Source organism: Pseudophryne corroboree, chromosome 8 (assembly GCF_028390025.1).
Source record: "Pseudophryne corroboree isolate aPseCor3 chromosome 8, aPseCor3.hap2, whole genome shotgun sequence".
Classification (NCBI taxonomy): Eukaryota; Metazoa; Chordata; class Amphibia; order Anura; family Myobatrachidae; genus Pseudophryne; species Pseudophryne corroboree.
In genome coordinates this window covers 264226334-264249024 of record NC_086451.1, presented here as the reverse complement: position 1 = coordinate 264249024, position 22691 = coordinate 264226334, and the positions used below count along the sequence as shown (strand labels likewise).

General features: G+C 47.5%; 1 protein-coding gene across 2 annotated transcripts in view; it reads right to left on the bottom strand.

The window, feature by feature from the left end:
- Window positions 1-13775: 13775 nt before the first annotated feature.
- C8H8orf48 (chromosome 8 C8orf48 homolog) overlaps window positions 13776-22691 on the bottom strand; it is a 180752-nt gene continuing 171836 nt past the window's right edge. For both annotated transcript variants that reach the window (XM_063937218.1, XM_063937217.1), the window contains 2 exons: window positions 14943-15095; window positions 13776-14499 (listed from right to left, as the gene is read on the bottom strand). In XM_063937218.1, the coding sequence (XP_063793288.1) occupies window positions 14395-14499; window positions 14943-15095 (258 nt within the window). In that variant the 3' untranslated portion in view covers window positions 13776-14394. The remainder of the gene's footprint in view (window positions 14500-14942; window positions 15096-22691) is intronic.

Sequence of the window (22691 nt, the reverse complement as noted above, 5' to 3'; positions counted from 1 at the left end):
GACCGTACCGGCAACGAGAATCCAGAATCTTCTCTATTTCGAACTCAACGCCCCGCTGGGTTCGTATTTTGGGACCAACTGGAAGAGCTCTTTGGAAGCGATTCAGGACTAACGGTCTGAGGAGAAAGACATAAAAGGCATTAGGAATTCGTAAAGAAGGAGGCAATTTGAGTTTGTAGGCCACAGGACTGATAACCTTTTCAATGGAGAAAAGACTAATGAAGCGTGGTGCAAACTTCATCAACGGCACTCTAAGACGAAGGTTCCGAGTTGAAAGCCAAACCTTGTCACCGGGTTTCAGGCTAGGAACTGCACGTCTTTTGCGGTCAGCAAAGAACTTATATCGAGTGGAAGCCTTTTTGAGAGAAGCATGAATCTTCCTCCAGATTGATGAGATCTGACTTAAAACAGAAGTGGCTGCAGGAACATCGATGCTAGGAAGGTCTTGGAAATCTGGAACACGAGGATGTTGTCCATATACAGCAAAAAACGGAGTTGTTTCTGTGGCAGTATGGTAGCGGAAGTTGTGAGCAAATTCAGCCAACGGGAGCAGGTCCATCCAGTCGTCTTGAGAAGATGAAACAAAGTCTTAAAAAGGTTTCCAACTCTTGATTTACCCTCTCCGTCTGCCCATTCGTCTGAGGGTGGTAGGCTGACGAAAACTTGAGGTTGACTTGCATGGCAGAACAAAGGGCTCTCCAAAACCTTCCCACGAACTGAACTCCACGGTCAGATATAATTTCAGTGGGTAGTCCATGTAAACAAAAAATCTCCCGTAGGAAGATTTGAGCAAGTTTTGGGGCAGAAGGAAGACCCTGGAGTGGAACAAAATGGGCCATTTTGGTAAACCTGTCGACAACTACCAAGATGGTATTAAATCCTTGAGAAGAAGGAAGGTCAGAGATGAAATCCATGGACAAGTGTGACCAGGGACGGCTGGGAACAGATAATGGCTGTAACTGACCTGCTGGAGTCTGACGGGGAGTCTTGTGCTGCGCACACTTAGGGCAGGACGCCACGAAGTCCTTGATGTCGACCTTCATCTTCGGCCACCAGTATGTTTCGGAGAGAAACTTGAAAGTCTTTAGGACACCAGGATGCCCAGTGAATTTAGACTGATGAGCCCAAGACAGCAACTTGGGACGAAGTTCAGGAGAAACAAAAGTCTTGCCGGGAGGCGGAACAGGAGAAACTTGAGACGAGGCAAATACAACTGGATTCAGAATGGAATGCGGAACTGAATCGGACGTCTCTTCTTCAGATTCCATAGATCGGGACAAAGCATCTGCTTTGGTATTCTGAGAACCTGGGCGGAAATGAAGCTTGAAGTTAAAACGGGAGAAGAACATAGCCCACCGGGACTGGCGAGGATTAAGACACTGGGCTGCCTTTAAGTAGAGCAGGTTCTTGTGATCTGTGTAGATGTTGAATGGAAACTTTGCCCCTTCCAGGAGATACCTCCATTCCTCAAGGGCCAGCTTGATCGCCAGTAATTCTTGATCACCAATGGAATAGTTAGCTTCTGCAGGAAGGAATTTGCGAGAGAAGAATCCACAAGGATGAATCTTCCCATCAGCTCCTATTTGGGAGAGAACAGCTCCAACTCCCACTGTGGAAGCATCTACCTCCAACTCGAATGGCTTGTTAACATCTGGTTGCGACAGAACTGGGGCGGACATGAAAGCCTGCTTGATTTTTTGAAACGCAGCCAAGGCATCTTCTGACCAGTTGGAATGATCTGCCCCCTTTCGAGTTAAGCTGGTAATAGGAGCAATGAGAGTTGAGAATCCTCTGATGAATTTCCTATAATAATTAGCGAATCCCAGGAAGCGCTGAATGGACTTGAGAGTACTCGGAATAGACCAATTGGCAATAGCTTCCAATTTTGTCGGGTCCATCTGGAGATCCGATCCAGAAATTATATACCCTAGGAAGGGTATGGAAGGAACTTCGAAGGTATATTTAGACAACTTGCCGCAGAGACGGTTCTCACGAAGACGTCGGAGGACCTCACGGACTTGTAGGCGATGTGAAGAGAGATCTTGGGAGAAGATGAGGATATCATCCAGGTAAACTACGAGATACTTATACAGAACATCACGGAAGATTTCGTTAACAAAGTGCTGGAACACTGCTGGGGCATTACTCAACCCGAATGGCATTACTAGGTACTCGTAATGACCATCCCGAGTATTAAAGGCTGTCTTCCATTCGTCACCACTACGGATTCTGATTAGATTGTAGGCACCGCGGAGATCTAACTTGGTGAAGATGCGGGCTCCCTTGACTCTATCAAATAATTCAGTGATGAGAGGTAATGGATAGCTGTTTTTGATGGTAATATCGTTGAGACCCCGGTAGTCGATGCATGGACGTAATCCTCCATCCTTCTTTTTAACAAAGAAAAAGCCCGCACCAGCGGGTGAAGACGAAGGGCGGATGAATCCTTTCTGTAAATTCTCTCTGATGTATTCACTCATTGCCTCGGTTTTAGGAATGGATAACGGATAAGTACGCCCTCTAGGTGGTTTCTTGCCGGGAATGAGGTCAATAGGGCAATCCCACTCTCTATGGGGCGGCAGAATATCAGCGGCCTTTTCACTGAAGACGTCAGAGAAATCTTGGTAGGCCACAGGAAGACTTGACTGGGTTTTAACTTCAGAAGACCTTACAGGACAAACTTGGGCTAAGCAGGACTGACGGCAATGTGAACCCCAGGAAGTGAGTTGTAACGTGGACCAATCAATCTGCGGATTATGTAGCTGGAGCCAGGGCATACCCAACACGATCTCCTGGGATGCCTGAGGAATGACTAGAAACTTAATTAATTCAGAATGCAGGAACCCGACTCCCAGTACCACTGGCTTGGTTTGGTGAGAGATATAACCCTTGGAAATTCGGCTACCATCCACTGCGGTGATATAGACTGGATATGAGAGTTCGCAGACTGGCAAACAAAACTTATCAACTGCAGCTTGAGTAATAAAGTTTCCAGCTGCTCCACAGTCCACTAGCGCGGTTGCAGATTGGAGTCCAGCCGTGGTCTCTAAAGTCACAGGAAGAATAAGGTCTTGGTTTGAAGGAGCTTGTCTAGAAGATCCCAACTTGACTCCTCCTTTACAAGTCAGGATCTGGCGTTTCCCGAACGCGCTGTACAAGAATTAATTTGGTGACCTGCAGCCGCACAATAAAGACACAGTCTCTCACAAAGTTTTCTTGACCGCTCCTCAGGAGTTAAGCGGGACCTATTAATTTGCATAGGCTCATCAGAAGGTGGAGGCTGAAATTGTACTGGAGGTACCATTCTTGGCTTGCGAGGCTCACTACGAGCACGCTCACTGTTGCGTTCGCGAATGCGGGAGTCCAACTTGATACACAAAGAAATTAATTCAGACAATTGCTCAGGAATATCACGGGTTGCCAGTTCATCTTTGATCCGATCCGAGAGTCCATGCCAGAAGACTGCTACCAGGGCTTGATTATTCCACTGAATCTCTGCGGCTAATGTCTGGAACTGGATGACGTATTGGCCCATACTACGGGTACCTTGACGAAGTTGGATAAGATCTGCAGAGGCTGATGTTGCACGACCCGGTTCGTCAAAGATGCGTCTGAAGGTTGACACAAATTCAGTATAGTTGTTCATCAGAGGGTCAGCACGTTCCCACAGAGGAGACACCCAACTTAAGGCTGATCCAGAGAGCAGTGAAATAATGTAGGCAACCTTGGATCTTGGCGTGGGGAAATTGTGTGATAACAATTCAAACTGGATTTCACATTGATTAAGAAACCCCCGACATAGCTTCGGACTGCCATCATATTTGCTGGGCACGGGCAGGTGCAAACGTGACACTGGAGTTGATGCAGCCAGTGAAGAAGAACCCACAGCACTTGCAGGTGCTGGGGTAACTGGAACTGGAGAAACAAGTACACTAGGCAGAGATTGTTGTAGTGTATCAAGACGAGATGACATTCCTTGCAGGAACTGGAACATCTGCTGCTGCGCAGCCTCTTGACCATCCAAACGAGAGACCAGGTTTTGTAAGGCCCCTGACCCCACATTCTGACCACCATCCGAGTCCATTGGTCCTGGACTTACTGTCAGGTTCGGTTTGGTTTGTGTCCCCGGAGGGGGCGCTAGTGGGTCAGTGGAGGTAGGATGGAAGAAGTGAGGAGGCTGGATTGGATTTCTGCGCATGTGCGCAATGTTGTTTTATTAAATAAAAAGTTAAACAGTATGGCAGCAGGACTACTTGCAGAAATAAGCAATAATAAATGCAATGGGTATGGTGCAGCGTAGAAGCTGAGAGTCTATGGCAATAATAGTGAGAGTCTATGGCAATAGCAGTATGACTGTATAGTTGATCAAGGGATTGATATGCTGGTATGGGAACCAGAGATATTAAAACGTGGAGCCAGCAGAGATGGTGATATTGGTAGCAAATGCAGGAGACTGGTGTAAAGTTCACAGTGCTGTTGGAAATGCACAGGCAGCTTGCAGGCTGATACACAGGTGAGATGATGAGATGCACCTGGAGAGAGAGTCTCTACTGCAGAAGGCTGGAGCACACTGTAGCTGTAGAAGGTGTGGAGCCAGGTAAGAGACGCAGGGATTGCTTGTGCTTGTTGTTCCACGGTGATACCGGAACAGACTGGAAGGCAAACAGGAACACAGGGAAACAGGAGAGCGGATCCAGACACACGAGTCGCAGGAGTGACACAAAGTCCAGGACAACCACTGACTCACCCTGCTGCTCCTGATATACCCCTGGGTCTGCAGGCATTGGCTGGAGTAGAACGAGGAGGTGCGGCCAAGCTCCGGATTGGCTGCCGCACTAGTCTGAGGGAAACTGTCATGGCGGCGCCCATGCCGCGGCCCGGCGGGGACGCGGCGTGCTTACACGCCCGCTGACAACAGGAGCGCTCCTAGGCCCAGGATGACATCCAGCGACAGGGAGACCGGCGACAGCAAAACGTAGGGACCCCGGACGAAGTCCGCACCGACGGACAGATGCAGCTGTGGTAAGTCGATTCCTGACACCTATATTCTATAACCTGAGGGGGCTTGGTGCGTCAGGTTTTATCTAATATAGTATTTTCACAAAGATATACTGTATTACGTATTTTTCTCTGTGATTTAGTCACCATATCTTTCCTTTATCTCTGCTGGTGCTGACTACACTGCGCAGGGGTTTGGGCTAGATGTATTGTGCTGCTGACAAATAGTACTGTGTTACCTGATACTGCAAGTTATATCATGTCTGCTTCTGAGCGTAACGGTTCTGGGGCTGAAAACACTGCCGGTGTTGCTGAAGCCGCAGATACCTATGAGGAGAATATAGCAGCTTTGGGCTCTGGTTCTGGGGGCTCCTTGCCCCCCAGTGGGACGGTGGCAACGGGGGCAATTAATGACCCACCGTGGGCTGCTTTTTCCACGCTTCTGCATACGCTAGTTCATAAACTAACACACCCTATGGGACCCCCAATGCCGGTGCAACCGTTTGTGGTCCCTGCAGCTACCCCGCCGTGGGCGGACGATTTATCTGCTCAAATAAAGAAGGTGAACCAGTCCCCGACTACAAAAAAGTCTGACCATCGCTTGCCTACGTCCAAGGGGTTCTCTAAGCGAGCTCTTGTCTCCTCACAATCCACTGCTGTCACTGACACCTCGTCGGATGAAGACGGCACTTACATTGACCCCACAGGTTCTGACTCAGATACGGCTGATGGGGAGGGTGGTTCACATGTGGATGTTCCTGATCTTTTGGAGGATATTAAGTTAATTTTACAGATTACGGATGATCCCGAGCCATCCGTTCCTCCTAATAAACCAGATAGGCTCAAGCGTCAGAAGGTGATTAAACAAGTTTTACCTCACTCTGACCACCTAATTGATATACGTCAGAAACCCTGGGAAAACCCGGGTACAAAGTTTGTGCCTCAAAAGAAGTTGCTGGCTCGCTATCCCCTCGCGTCGGAGCTGTCTAAGAATTGGGAAACGCCTCCTCCAGTGGACTCACATGTGGCTAGGATGGTGGTTTCCTCAGCTCTAACGGTCACCACCGTCACGTCTCTAAAAGAGCCTACGGATAAACGTGTGGAGGGTTGTCTGAAAGCGATTTACACCCTCACGGGTGCTGCACAAAGCCCACTATTGCAGCTACTTGGGCTGCAGAGGCCATTGAAGCATGGGCCTTGGAGTTAGATGCTGAAATCTCCTCTGACCATGCTAGACAATGCTTGTCTTATATTGTCACAGCTTCTCGTTATATTAAAGAGGCGGCTTCTGATGCCGGTATCCTGGCAGCCAAGGCCTCTAGTACGTCAGTCCTGGCTCGCCAGATATTGTGGCTGAGATCCTGGTCTGTGGATCTAGACTCGAGAAAACCCTGGAGGTACTCCCTTTTAAAAGGGAGATATTCTGTTTGGGGAGGTTTAAATAAGATTGTGGCTGACTTGGCTACTGCCAAAACTGCCTGTCTGCCAAGTACTGCTCCTTCTGTGTCGAAGGCTAAAGGTACTTCCTTTCGCCCCTTTCGTCCTTCAGGTAAAGCAAAAGGTCAGGCGTACAACAAGCAGGCCCGCACTTCCAAACCTGGTAAGCCTAAGCCCAATAGAGCCTGGGCGGCCCGTCAGCCAGCTTCCAAGACAGATAAGCCTGCCGCATGACGGGGCGGGCCTCCCTCTGGGGGATCCCAAGGTGGGGGGCCGGCTTCTAGGGTATACCCAGGAATGGTTGAATACCACTTCAGATGCCTGGGTACGGGAAGTCGTCACTCGAGGTTACGCCATAGCCTTCAAAAACCGACCCCCTCATCGATTTTGCCAGATTGATGTCCCGTTGTACAAGACAAAGGCAAACACTCTACATTCGGTGGTACCGACCCTCCTGGATACAGGAGTCGTAGTACAGGTGCCTCTTGTGCAGAGGGGCCGGGGGTACTATTCTCCGCTGTTTCTAGTCCCGTAACCGAATGGGTCCTCCCGGCCCATTCTCAACCTCAAGGCATTGAACAGGTTTGTGAAGGTTTCCAAGTTCCGGATGGAAACCCTTCGCTCTATAGTTCTGGCCTTGGAACCTGGGGACTTCATGGTCTCCCTGGATATATAGGATGCTTACCTGCATATTCCTATAGCAGTGTCTCATCAGCAATACCTGAGATTTCCAATTGGCAACTGCCATTACCAGTTTCGGGCGTTACCGTTTGGTTTCACAACGGCTCCGCGAGTCTTTACAAAAGTCATGGCGGTGATGACGGTGGTACTCCGCCGTCAAGGGGTCAGGATACTGCCGTATTTGGACGACTTGTTAATCCTGGCAAATTCCCCAGAACTTCTCGTGCGTCATCTAGATATGACGGTCCGGTTTCTGCAAGCACACGGGTGGCTCATCAACTGGAAGAAGTCATCCCTGATCCCTGCTCAGTGCATGGTGCATCTGGGAGCACTATTGGACACTCACAACCAGAGGTTGTTCCTGTCGCCGGAGAAAGTCCTGAAACTTCAGGACAGGATCCGTTGCTTCCTATCTCGTCCGCAAGTGTCGATACATTTGGCGATGCAGGTGCTGGGCCTCATGGTGTCAGCATTCGACATGGTGGAGTACGCTCAATTTCACTCTCGCCCTCTCCAGAGGCTGATTCTAGCCAAATGGGATGGCCTGCCTCACCGGATCAGGTCTCAAATGTTCTCATTGACTCCGGAGGTCCGTCTGTCACTGCTCTGGTGGCTCCGGGACCAACAACTGTGCAGGGGCCGTCCGTTCTGGATATCCGACTGGGTCCTGTTGACGACAGATGCCAGTCTAAGAGGTTGGGGCGCGGTGCTGGAGCAACACTCCCTTCAGGGGCAGTGGACTAAGGAGGAGTCCCTCCTCTCGATCAATATTCTGGAGTTGCGGGCGGTCTTCAATGCCTTGAACCTAGCCCAGCATTTAATTCAGAACCATCCTGTTCAACCACAGTGGCTTACATAAATCATCATCAAGGCGGCACTCGAAACCGCCGCCTAGCAATGAAGGAAGTCTCACGGATTCTACAGTGGGCAGAACGCCATCTACCGGCCATATCGGCAATATTCATTCTGGGAGTCCTGAATTGGGAAGCGGACTTTCTCAGTCATCAGGACGTGCATGCCGGCGAGTGGGGCCTCCATCCAGAAATGTTTCAACTCCTAGTGGAAAGGTGGGGCCTTCCAGACGTAGATCTGATGGCGTCTCGACACAATCACAAGGTTCCGGTCTTCGGAGCAAGGACAAGGGATCCTCAAGCAGCATTCATGGATGCGCTGGCGGTACCGTGGAGGTTTCAGCTGCCATACGTGTTCCCTCCAGTGTCAATCCTGCCCAGGGTAATTCGGAAGTTCAAGCAAGAAAAAGGAATTCTGCTTCTCATAGCTCCAGCGTGGCCCAGACGGCACTGGTTCTCAGACCTGCAAGGCCTATCGTCAGAGCGTCCAATTCTACTTCCACAACGCCCAGACCTCCTCGTTCAGGGCCCCTGTGTCTACCAGGACCTAGCCCAGCTGTCTTTGACGGCGTGGCTGTTGAAGCTTCAATCTAAAGGGTTTTCTGAGGCGGTCATTCAAACAATGTTGCGGGCCTGGAAACCGGCTTCGGCTCGGATATACTATAGGGTCTGGCATTCTTACTTTGTTTGGTGCGCATCTAACGATTATGACACTTCCAAGTTTAGTATAGCCAAGTTGTTGGCTTTTCTTCAGCAGGGCCTGGACTTAGGCCTGCGTCTGGCTTCCCTCAAGGTTCAAATATCTGCCTTGTCGGTGTGTTTTCAGAAAAATTGCGACCTTACCTGATGTGCATACCTTTATTTAGGGTGTGTTGCGTATCCAACCTCCCTATGTCTCGCCTGTGGCTCCTTGGGACTTGTCGGTGGTTTTGGAGGCGTTACAAGAGTCTCCGTTTGAACCTCTTTGTTCAGCTGACCTTAAGGTGGTGTTTCTGCTGGCTATTGCTTCAGCTAGAAGAGTGTCGGATTTGGGTGCCTTGTCCTGTAGTTCCCCATATCTGATATTTCACCGTGACCGGGCGGTTCTTAGGACTCGTCCCGGCTATCTACCTAAGGTGGTTTCTTCGTTCCACCTTAATCAGGAGATTGTAGCTCCGGCACTTGTTTCTCCTGATCTGTCTCTCAAAGAGCGGTCTTTGGATGTGGTACGGGCTCTCCGTATCTATTAGAGATGAGCGGATTCGGTTTTACTCGGTTTTACTCGGTTCTCAAAACCGAATCTTATTGGCTATCCAAAACACGTGACATCCGTGAGCCAATAAGATTCGGTTTTGAGAACCGAGTAAAACCGAGTAAAACCGAATCCGCTCATCTCTAGTATCTATGTGAAGAGAACTGCTCCTATTAGGAAATCGGATTCTCTTTTTGTTGTGTTTGGGTTTCACAAACGGGGCTGGCCTGCTCACATGCAAACTCTGGCCAGATGGCTTAAAATGGTGATTGCACATGCTTATGTGAAGGCTGGTCTCTCTGCTCCTGATCACATTAAGGCCCATTCTACTCGGTCTGTTGGACCTTCTTGGGCGGCCCAACGTGGTGCTACCCTTGAACAATTGTGCAAGGCGGCTACGTGGTCCTCTGTGAACACGTTCATAAGGTTCTATGCCTTCGATACTGACGCTTCCCAGGATGCTTCCTTTGCCCGCTACAGTGCATCCCCTCCCATAAGGAACTGCGTTAGGACATCTCCATTGTCCATTCCTTGTGGAGCCCAGTGTACCCGCAGCAGAAAATGAGTTTTATGGTAAGAACTTATCTTTGTTAAAACTCTTTCTGCGAGGTACACTGGGCTCCTACCCTGACGCACTTAGCTTCTTTGGGTTGGTATGGCATTAGCCGCTGACACGTCTCCTGTCGTGAGAATGCGGTGTTGTGGCTACTAACCGTTGTCGTCTCTTTTCCTGCTACTGCATTCGACTGGTTAACTAAAAACTGAGATCCTGTGCAGGGAGGCGGGGTGATATAGGAGGCGGCGCTATGCATTCTGGGAAGAAGGTCAAAGCTTTTAGCCTGTTGGTGCCTCGGATCAAGATCCTACTCTACACTCCCATTGTCCATTCCTTGTGGAGCCCAGTGTACCTCGCAGAGAGAGTTTTAACAACGGTAAGTTCTTACCATAAAACTCGTTTTTGGGCTCTATGTGAATCCCACTTTTTAAGAGACCAAAAGTAATGGGACAATCGACTTAAAAGCTATTTCATGGACAGGAATGGGCTATTCCCTCGTTATTTCATCATCAATTAAGCAGGCAAAAGGTCTGGAGTAGAGTCCAGGTGTGACATTTGCATTTGGAATCTGTTGCTGTCGACTCTCAATATGAGATCCAAAGAGCTGCCACTATCAGTGAAGCAAGCCATCATTAGGCTGAAAAATCAAAACAAACCCATCAGAGAGATAGCAAATACATTCGGTGTGGCCAAATCAACTGTTTGGAACATTCTTAAAAAGAAAGAATGCACCGGAGAGCTCAGCAACACCAAAAGACCCGGAAGACCACGGAAAACAACTGTGGTGGATGACAGAAGAATTATTTCCCTGGTGAAGAAAAACCCCTTCACAACAGTTGCCCAGATCAAGAACAATCTCCAGGAGGTAAGTGTATATATGTCAAAATCAACAATCAAGAGAAGACTTCACAAGAGTGAATATAGAGGGTTTACTACAAGATGGAAACCATTGGTGAGCCACAAAAACAGGAAGTCCAGATTAGAGTTTGCCAAACAAAATCAAAAAAAGCCTTTACAGTTCTGGAACAACATCCTATGGACAGATGAGACAAAGATTAACTTGTACCAGAGTGATGGGAAGAGAAGTGTATGGAGAAGGAAAGGATCATGATCCAAAACATACCACATCATCAGTGAAGCATGGTGGTGGTAGTGTTATAGCGTGGGCATGTATGGCTGCCAATGGAACTGGTTCCCTTGTATTTATTAATAATGTAACTGCTGACAAAAGCAGCAGGATGAATTCTGAAGTGTTTCGGGCAATATTATCTGCTCATATTCAGTCAAATGCTTCAGAACTCATTGGACGGCGCTTCACAGTGCAGATGGACAATGACCTGAAGCATACTGCGAAAGCAACCAAAGAGTTTTTTAAGGCAAATAAGTGGAATGTTATGCAATGGCCAAGTCAATCACCTGACCTGAATCCGATTGAGCATGCATTTCACTTGATGAGGACAAAACTGAAGGGAAAATGCCCCAAGAACAAAGCAGGAACTAAAGACATTTGCAGTAGAGGCCTGGCAGAGCATCACCAGGGATGAAACCCAGCGTCTGGTGATGTCTATGAGTTCCAGACTTCAGGCTGTAATTGACTGCAAAGAATTTGCAACAAAGTATTAAAAAGTGAAAGTTTGATTTAGGATTGTTTAGTTTGTCCCATTACTTTTGGTCCCTTAAAAAGTGAGGGGCACATATAGAAACCGTTTTAATTCCTACACCGTTCACCTGATTTGGATGTAAATACCCACAAATTAAAGCGGAAAGTCTGCAGTTAAAGCACATCTTGTTTGTTTCATTTCAAATCCATTGTGGTGGTGTATAGAGCCCAAAATATGAGAATTGTGTCGATGTCCCAATATTTACGGACCTGACTGTATATGTGGGGGTAGAATTATAACATAAATTTACTATTAAGGCAATTTAATACTGACTAAATTAAAAATATTTTTTTTATTAAACAAAATAATTATGAATACATATTAAAGAGCAATAATGATTAGTAAAATAATTAATAGGAGCTATAATATTAATTAAAGCTGGACACGTGCAGACCAACACTTGTAATGCCAGAAGTGTACACTATAATTGGTGCTTCCATCATTAATTACTTAATATGGACCTAAATAACCAAAAAACATTACCCCTGTTAACACATTAATAATATTGGTCCTTTAATATCTATGTAATAATCATCTATGGCATGTGAGATTGACGTGCTCTGTGGGAGCGACATTCTGATATGCATCCAGCGAAGGTCACTATAAAGAGATAAAATCACGTTGATGAAAAGAATCAATGAAGGTCCAGCATGTACCCAGGAGGCAACAGTAAGTATTTCTTTACAGAGAGATACTTCATTCAAGATCTTATCTATCGGTAAATTGGAGGTAGTAGGAGCTTGATCAGAATATTTATGATTGCCACTGCAGAGATAAGCAGGAGCTGGGTTTCGGCTCATTTGTAGCATAGAAGACTGTTCCTTCCTTGCAGTAACATCCAATTACAGTTTGCATGTAAAAATGCATCGTCAGATTTGTTTTCAGTTATTTTTCTTTATTTTTTTTAATACAAAATGACATTAATTTATTTCATACAAACATGTTTACAAAGTATGTAAATAATGTTAATGAATAAAGCAGTTGTTACGTACAATAATGTTTGTGAGAAAAGTAACGCTAGGCTATTCAAATATTTCTTCTAAACTATACAAACCTGATTTTCACACATTAATTAACAATATCACATTTTCATATTAGAGAAGACAACTTTTATTTAATTATTTGCAGTTTGGAAAGCAGATTGCTTCCCAGACATGTAAAAAGGTGAGTGGAATATATGACCATGTATCTCTCTTGAATTTTGCCATAAAAGTATGGAGGTTGCTTAGACAGTGATACAGAATATTTGCAGTGTAACCCATGTGTATTGGAATTGCTACAAAAATACATAAATATAGTTTCATTGCTGTTAGCCAGTAACACTTGATTACCACTTGCTTTGTAATGTCCATGGCAACTGTTTTAGCATTTCAAAAGGGAACACCCCCTTGTTGCATAGTGGATTGCACGTGTCTTTCTTCTATTTAGGAACACAGAGTGAGAGAGGGAATGAACAAAGCTCTGAGTTTCATAAAGTGATTATCAATCTTGGACAGTACACCTCATTATGTTTTACCCATCCCGCTACAATACATTGCGTGGTGTCATGCCAGACAAGCTGGGCTATGCTGTATATGACAAGACAGCCACTGAGGCTTTTCTCACATTTGTGCGGAGCATCACTAGAACATATAAATACCAGACAGCAGGAAGTGACCATGCTGCTATTTACTAGTGTTGTGGAACAATCAGTTCAGTACTAGTTAGACAGTGACCGTAAATAGCTGATTGGGATGGCACATTTATATTTAATTAGTAAGCAACTTCATGGTGTTTTTATGCTGTGGAAGTAGCACCAGCAGCGGCGTCTCTTACTTACGTTTGGTAGGGGGGCTCCTGCTACCTCCGCGCCCACAGAGAAGACAAGGCAGCCAGTTCCCGGGTCCCTGCACCTCCACAATGGATCCAGCACGTTTGCGCAGACCCTCGGCTTCTATGGACTGCATCGACTGCAGCCCATAGAAGCCGTATTATTAGGTTACACGAAAGGGAGGGCGTGACTTCCTACAGGAAGCCAGCCCTTTGCTTATCGCAGCCCGGTCTGGCAGTCCCGGGGGTAGGAAACACCACCTTCTCCCAGGGGGTGGTCTTCTGGTTACCGGCGGTCGGGCTCCCGGCGCTCAGTATACCGGCGCCGGGAGCCCGACAGCCGGCATACCGACACTTATTTTCCCTTGTGGGGGTCCACGACCCCCATAGAGGGAGAATAAAATAGTGTGGCGCGCGTAGCGCGCCACCGTGCCCGTAGCGTGGCGAGCGCAGCGAGCCCGCAAGGGGCTCATTTGCCCTCGCCACACTGTCGGTAAGCCGGCGGTCGGGCTCCCGGCACCGGTATGCTGGTCGCCGGGAGCCCGACCGCCGGCCAGCCGTAGTAAACCCCTCCCAGGACTGCCTTGTGTGTCTGTGACTGACAGGTAGAACTTTCAATAGGAAGTAACTGCCAGTCACAGTGAAGCCAGTGCAGTCATGGACTGCATCCGACTTCACTGACACTGCATTGGGTGGTGGATTTTACCTTGGGGGACTGCAGTCCTGCAGCCCATAGGTAAAATCTGCCACTGAGCACCAGTTCACGCTGTGGAAGTGCCACCACTTAATGTGCACTGGCTGTATAGCAATGAATAATGCCTGTCCATACACAAATAGATTTGGATGGTTTATACAATACTGACCACAAATCACTGTGTGTTTACAACAATCATGATTGAACAAAGAACACAATTGTTTGGGTAACAATGTATTTTACCTCCATTATGCATCGTATAAGAAAATGAAAATGTTTTGCGGTTTATTGATTCTCTGAGTTCTATGCACTTTTGAAAATGATTATAAATTCACTTTAAACTAAAACTTGGACGGAATTTGTGTCTGGTTCTGTCTTTGCATTAATGTCAATGTTTACATTTTAAAACATTTAGAAATTGCTCACTGCATATTGCCATATGTCATTCACAAACCACTTAGCCAGGACAATGCTGGTTAGGTCTTGTTAACACTTGCATATGGCCTCTGCCAGATGGTAATGCATTCATCAGAGGGTTTCGGCAGAGACTGGTGGATTTCTCCAATACAAGATACCAGGTTCTGTAAAGGATATACAAGTGCTGTGTTAGTATATCTCAAAGTACAAATCACTTAACAAGAGATAAAGGGGGCAATATATAATACAGCAAACCATAGTGATAATTTAATATATAGCAGAACAGGTCCACTAATCAGGGTTTTATTTCAAAGCAAAAGAGGAATCTGTGAGAATAACAGACTACTGCAAAATGTAATATCGAGTAAGAGCACTCTTAACCTTTTTCACCCTCAAACATAACCTGCTCTGAAACACATTGTGCTAACGTATGGCTTACAGTAGTAATTCAATAACTTTTACTCTGTAAATTAGATTTGCGCTTGCTCGGCCGATGACCTCACTCTTCCAGCTGTCATGCTACACAATTTATAAGGATGTTAATCTAGGTAAAAGTATTGCATTTGTAGTATTGTTACTTCATTTATACACACAAGTGTGACCTTACTGTGCTGTAAGTGTACTCCTCCATTTTCTTGTGCAGCAAATCGGTTTCCAGTTTTGTCTTCTTCATTCTAACAAAGTGACACTCAGCCAGCTCCGCCTGTTTAATGCGGCAGTCCGGACAGGAGACAGGGTCATGCATCTCAATCTGCATCGCCTGGAAATAGGAGACAAAGTGACCGACTACATTACAAGGGATACATCTTTAAGGCTCTCCCTGAAAATAAAACTGAGGTCAAGATGTGACATCTCTAATTGGGATAGAATGATTCTCCGTGTTCTATGGTGTTATGCAGGATAGGAAGAATTGTGCAAGTGTCTGTATTGATGTGTATGGTCAGGTCTACTGAGGAGAAATATACGGTTTGTACTATCACACATGTGCATTTAAGTATCTGTAAATAGGATTTTAATACCTACCGGTAAATGCTTTTCTCTTAGTCCGTAGAGGATGCTGGGGATGCTTCAAGAACCATGGGGTATTGACGGGATCCGCAGGAGACATGGGCACACTATAAGACTTTGGATGGGTGTGAACTGGCTCCTCCTCCAGACTCCAGTTATAGGAACTGTGCCCAGGGAGACGGACATTTCGAGGAAAAGGATTTATTTAATTATTTTAAACTAAGGTGAGATACATACCAGCTCACACCTCCAACACGCCGTACAACATGGCATTCAACAAATAACGCATGCAACGGCATGACCAATAACAGTCACAGATTGGCTGAACTCAACGCAACATGAGTGTAACTATAACCAAACTGCAGATACAGCCCGCACTGGGACGGGCGCCCAGCATCCTCTACGGACTAAGAGAAAAGGATTTACCGGTAGGTATTAAAATCCTATTTTCTCATACGCCCTAGAGGATGCTGGGGATGCTTCAAGAACCATGGGGTTTATACCAAAGCTCTAGAGCGGGCGGGGGAGTGCAGATGACTCTGCAGCACCGATTGACCAAACAAGAGGTCCTCCTCAGCCAGGGTATCAAACTTGTAAAACCTCGCAAAGGTGTTTGATCCCGACCAAGTAGCAGCTCGGCAAAGTTGTAACGCCAAGACTCCCCGGGCAGCCGCCCAGGATGAGCCCACCTTCCTGGTAGAATGGGCTTTTACCGATTTCGGTTTACTGCAATCCTGCCGTAGAGTGAGCCTGCTGAATCGTATTACAAATCCAGCGCGCAATAGTCTGCTTAGAAGCAGGAGCCTGAATCTTGTTGGCAGCCCACAGGACAAACAGAGCCTCTGTTTCCCTAATCTGAGCCGTTCTGGCGACATAGATCTTCAAAGCTCTGACCACATTGAGAGACTTTGAATCCGCAAAGGCATCAGTAGCCACTGGCACCACAATAGAAATTGCTGACGAGTTCTCAACTCCGCTCTATCAGCATGGAAAATTAAATAGGGGCTTTTGTGAGACAAAGCCACCAACTCAGACACTCGCCTCGCGGACGCCAAGGCCAGCAACATGACTACTTTCCAAGTAAGGAATTTTAACTCAACCTTGCGCAAAGGTTCAAACCAATGCGACTGCAGGAACTGCAACACCACATTAAGATCCCACGGTGCCACAGGAGGCACAAATGGAGGTTGGATGTGTACCACGCCTTTCACGAAGGTCTGAACTTCTGGAAGGGAGGCCAATTCTTTCTGAAAAAAGATCGACAAGGCCGAATTCTGTACTTTAATAGAGCATAACTTTAGGCCCGCATCCACACCTGCTTGTAGAAAATGGAGCAAACGCCCCAGGTGAAATTCTTCCGTAGGAGCCTTCTTGGATTTACACCAAGACACATATTTTCTCCAAATACGGTGGTAATGCTTTGCCGTTACTTCTTTTCTAGCCTGAAGAAGTGTGGAAATTACTTCACTGGGAATACCCTTCAGGGCTAGGATTTGGCGTTCAACCGCCACGCCGTCAAACGCAGCCACGGTAAGTCCTGATACACGCACGACCCCTGCTGCAACAGGTCCTCCCGAAGAGGAAGAGGCCAGGGATCTTCTATGAGCAACTCCTGAAGATCTGGATACCAGGCCCTTCTTGGCCAATCCGGAACAATGAGTATCGCCTGAACCCTTGTTCTTCTTATAATTTATATCACCTTTGGAATGAGTGGAAGTGGAGGGAACACATATACCGACGGAAACACCCACAGTGTCACTAGAGCGTCCACCGCTATCGCTTGAGGGTCCCTTGACCTGGAACAATATCTCTGAAGTTTCTTGTTGAGGCGGGACGCCATCATGTCTACTTGAGGAACTCCCCAACGACTTGTCACTTCTGCAAAGACCTCTCGATGAAGACCCCACTCTCCTGCTTGCAGGATGCCGTTGTAAATGGCCCTTAATTCCAGAATGTTTATGTGTAGACAAGCTTCCTGGCTTGACCACTTTCCCTGAAAGTTTCCTCCCTGGGTGACTGCTCCCCAGCCTCGGAGGCTTGCATCTGTGGTCACCAGGATCCAATCCTGAATCCCGAACCTGCGTCCCTCCAGAAGGTGAGAACTGTGCAGCCACAACAGGAGGGAGATTCTGGTCCTGGGAGATAGAATTATTTTCCGGTGCATGTCCAGGTGAGACCCGGACCACTGGTCCAACAGGTCCCACTGAAAAACCCTGGCATGGAACCTGCCATACGGAATGGCCTTGTAGGCCGCCACCATCTTCCCCAGCAACCGAGTGCATTGAAGAACTGACACCTGTGCTGGTTTCAGAATCTGTTTTACCATGTTCTGTATTTCCAGAGCTTTTTCCATTGGAAGAAAAACTCTCTGCAATTCTGTATCCAGAATCATACCCAGGAACGACAACCGTGTCGTCGGATCCAACTGTGATTTTGGCAAATTTAGGAGCCAACCATGTTGTTGCAGAATTGCCAATGAAAGGGCAACATTTTTCAGCAATTGCTCCTTCGATCTTGCCTTTATGAGGAGATCGTCCAAGTACGGGATAATTGTGATTCCCTGCTTGCGCAGGAGAACCATCATTTCAGCCATAACCTTGGTGAAAATCCTCGGAGCCGTGGACAGACCAAACGGCAACGTCTGAAATTGGTAATGACAATCCTGAACAGCAAATCTTAGGTAAGCCTGATGTGGAGGATATATGGGGACATGCAAGTAGGCATCCTTTATGTCGACCGACACCATAAAATCCCTCTCCTCCAGACTGGAGATCACCGCTCGGAGAGATTGCATCTTGAATTTGAATTTTTTTAGAAAGAAATTGAGGGATTTTAGGTTCAGAATCGGTCTGACTGAGCCATCCGGCTTCGGTACCACGAACAGGCTCGAATAAAAGCCTTCTCCCTGTTGTGACGGGGGCACTGTGACAATTACTTGATTTTGACACAACTTTAGTATCGCAGCGCTTACTACCTCCCTTTTTAGAAGAGAAGCTGGCAAGGCCGATTTGAAAAATCGGTGAGGGGGTACGTCTTGAAACTCCAACCTGTATCCTTGGGTTACTATTTCTACTATCCAAGGATCCAGGTCCGAGTGCACCCAGATCTGACTGAAGAGTTGGAGACGTGCCCCCACCGGTGTGGACTCCCGCAGAGGAGCCCCAGCGTCATGCGGTGGATTTGGCAGAAGCCGGAGAGGACTTCTGCTCTTGGGAACTTGCCACAGCCTGTGACCTTTTTCCCCTTCCTCTTCCCCACGCAGCAAGGAAGGAGGACCCTCGTCCTTTTTTGAATTTATTGGGCCAAAAGGACTGCATCTGATAGTGAGGCGATTTCTTCTGCTGTGCAGGAACATAAGGTAAAAATGAAGACTTACCCACGGTAGCTGTAGACACCAGGTCAGTGAGGCCGTCACCAAACAAGACTCTACCGTTAAACGGTAGAGACTCCATCGCCTTCTTAGAGTCAGCATTCCATTGATGAATCCACAATGCTCTCCTTGCTGAGACTGCCATGGCATTGGCCCTTGATCCCAAAAGGCCAATATCCCTTATAGCTTCTTTTAAATATGCTGCAGCGTCCATGATATGACCCAGAGTCAAAAGCACGCTATCCCTGTCTAGGGTATCTACCTCAGATGACAAGTTATCTGCCCACTTTTCAATAGCGCTACTCACCCATGCCGAAGCCACGGCAGACCTGAGTAGCGACCCTGTAGTGACATAAATGGATTTTAGTGTATTTTCCTGCTTACGATCCGCAGGATCCTTTAGGGTTGCCGTGTCAGGAGACGGAAGCGCCACCTTTTTGGATAGACGTGATAAAGCTTTGTCTACCGTGGGGGTTGACTCCCACCTTTCCCTGTCCCCCGTGGGGAACGGATATGCCACTGGAATTCTTTTGGGAACCTGTATCTTCTTGTCAGGATTTTCCCAAGCCTTTTCAAAAAGCGCGTTCAGTTCATGAGAGGGAGGAAACGTTTCCTTTAAACATACAGACCCTTGTATCAGGAACAGCAGGGTCCTCTGTTATATGCAACACTTCTTTTATCGCCACAGTCATGTACTGAATACTCTTAGCCAGTTTTGGATTTAATCTGGCATCACTATAGTCGACACTGGAATCAGAGTCCGTGTCGGTATCTGTATCAGCTATCTGGGTAAATGCACGTTTCTGTGACCCCGAAGGGGTTTGGGCTTGTGACAAAGCATCCTCCATGGATTTTCTCCATGTCTGGTTTTTAGACTCAGATTTACCAAATCTCTTAGTCAACCGAGATACATTTGCATTTAAAACACTCAACATATTTACCCAATCATCCGTCGGCGGTGCCGTCACAGTCACTCTCCCAGTATTTTCTGTCCTCACTCCAGCCTCCTCCTGGGAAGAGCACTCAGCCTCAGACATGTCGACACACACGTACCGACACCCACAACCACACTGGGGCTATAGGAGACAGACCCACAACAAAGCCTGTAAGAGAGACACAGAGGGAGTTCTGCCAGCTCACAACCCAGCGCCTACCCCGGTACTGAAGCGAGTAAAAAGACTGCCCAGACCTGTTAGAGCTTTTTAGATATGTTTATCAATTTGCACCAATTCACTTGTGCCCCCCCCTCCCCCCCCCCACAGTTTTGCACCCTGTTACTTGTACAGCAGTGTGGAGGTCAGGGCCAGCGTCTCCCCAGCTTCTGTGAAGAGAAAATGGCGCTGTCAGAGTTGTGTGGGCTAAGCCCCGCCCACTACATTGCGCGCTTCAGTCCCACTTAAATTTATATTTATACTGGCGGGGGTCCCTTATATTCTTATGCCAGTGCTGTTGAGGTTTTCATGCTGCCCAGGGCGCCCCCCCTGCACCCTGCAGTGCCGTGTTATGTGTGGGAGCATGGCGCGCAGCGCGGTACCTCAAACGCCGTCTTCTGCCGTCACTGAAGTCTTCCGATCTTCTCATACTCACCCGGCTTCTGTCTTCTGGCTCTGTGAGGGGGGTGACGGCGCGGCTCCGGGAACAAGCATCTAGGCGTACCAAGTGATCGAACCCTCTGGAGCTAATGGTGTCCAGTAGCCTAAGAAGCAGAGCCCTTGAACTCAGAAAAGTAGGTCTGCTTCTCTCCCCTCAGTCCCATGATGCAGGGAGCCTGTTGCCAGCAGGTCTCCCTGAAAATAATAAAAGTAACAAAAGTCTTTTTCTGAGAAACTCTGGAGAGCTCCTCAGTGTGCATCAAGTCTCACTGGGCACAGAATCTAACTGGAGTCTGGAGGAGGGGCATAGAGGGAGGAGCCAGTTCACACCCATTCAAAGTCTTATAGTGTGCCCATGTCTCCTGCGGATCCCGTCTATACCCCATGGTTCTTGAAGCATCCCCAGCATCCTCTAGGACGTATGAGAAATTATGTATAAAATAGATTGGTTTTTCTACATGTTTCAGTTAGAGATGAGCGCCGGAAATTTTTCGGGTTTTGTGTTTTGGTTTTGGGTTCGGTTCCGCGGCCGTGTTTTGGGTTCGACCGCGTTTTGGCAAAACCTCACCGAATTTTTTTTGTCGGATTCGGGTGTGTTTTGGATTCGGGTGTTTTTTTGAAAAAACCCTAAAAAACAGCTTAAATCATAGAATTTGGGGGTCATTTTGATCCCAAAGTATTATTAACCTCAAAAACCATAATTTCCACTCATTTTCAGTCTATTCTGAATACCTCACACCTCACAATATTATTTTTAGTCCTAAAATTTGCACCGAGGTCGCTGTGTGAGTAAGATAAGCGACCCTAGTGGCCGACACAAACACCGGGCCCATCTAGGAGTGGCACTGCAGTGTCACGCAGGATGTCCCTTCCAAAAAACCCTCCCCAAACAGCACATGACGCAAAGAAAAAAAGAGGCGCAATGAGGTAGCTGTGCGAGTAAGATAAGCGACCCTAGTGGCCGACACAAACACCGGGTCCATCTAGGAGTGGCACTGCAGTGTCACGCAGGATGTCCCTTCCAAAAAACCCTCCCCAAACAGCACATGACGCAAAGAAAAAAAGAGGCGCAATGAGGTAGCTGACTGTGTGAGTAAGATAAGCGACCCTAGTGGCCGACACAAACACCGGGCCCATCTAGGAGTGGCACTGCAGTGTCACGCAGGATGTCCCTTCCAAAAAACCCTCCCCAAACAGCACATGACGCAAAGAAAAAAAGAGGCGCAATGAGGTAGCTGACTGTGTGAGTAAGATAAGCGACCCTAGTGGCCGACACAAACACCGGGCCCATCTAGGAGTGGCACTGCAGTGTCACGCAGGATGTCCCTTCCAAAAAACCCTCCCCAAACAGCACATGACGCAAAGAAAAAAAGAGGCGCAATGAGGTAGCTGACTGTGTGAGTAAGATAAGCGACCCTAGTGGCCGACACAAACACCGGGCCCATCTAGGAGTGGCACTGCAGTGTCACGCAGGATGGCCCTTCCAAAAAACCCTCCCCAAACAGCACACGACGCAAAGAAAAATAAAAGAAAAAAGAGGTGCAAGATGGAATTGTCCTTGGGCCCTCCCACCCACCCTTATGTTGTATAAACAAAACAGGACATGCACACTTTAACCAACCCATCATTTCAGTGACAGGGTCTGCCACACGACTGTGACTGATATGACGGGTTGGTTTGGACCCCCCCCAAAAAAGAAGCAATTAATCTCTCCTTGCACAAACTGGCTCTACAGAGGCAAGATGTCCACCTCATCATCATCCTCCGATATATCACCGTGTACATCCCCCTCCTCACAGATTATCAATTCGTCCCCACTGGAATCCACCATCTCAGCTCCCTGTGTACTTTGTGGAGGCAATTGCTGCTGGTCAATGTCTCCGCGGAGGAATTGATTATAATTCATTTTAATGAACATCATCTTCTCCACATTTTCTGGATGTAACCTCGTACGCCGATTGCTGACAAGGTGAGCGGCGGCACTAAACACTCTTTCGGAGTACACACTTGTGGGAGGGCAACTTAGGTAGAATAAAGCCAGTTTGTGCAAGGGCCTCCAAATTGCCTCTTTTTCCTGCCAGTATAAGTACGGACTGTGTGACGTGCCTACTTGGATGCGGTCACTCATATAATCCTCCACCATTCTTTCAATGTTGAGAGAATCATATGCAGTGACAGTAGACGACATGTCCGTAATCGTTGTCAGGTCCTTCAGTCCGGACCAGATGTCAGCATCAGCAGTCGCTCCAGACTGCCCTGCATCACCGCCAGCGGGTGGGCTCGGAATTCTGAGCCTTTTCCTCGCACCCCCAGTTGCGGGAGAATGTGAAGGAGGAGATGTTGACAGGTCGCGTTCCGCTTGACTTGACAATTTTCTCACCAGCAG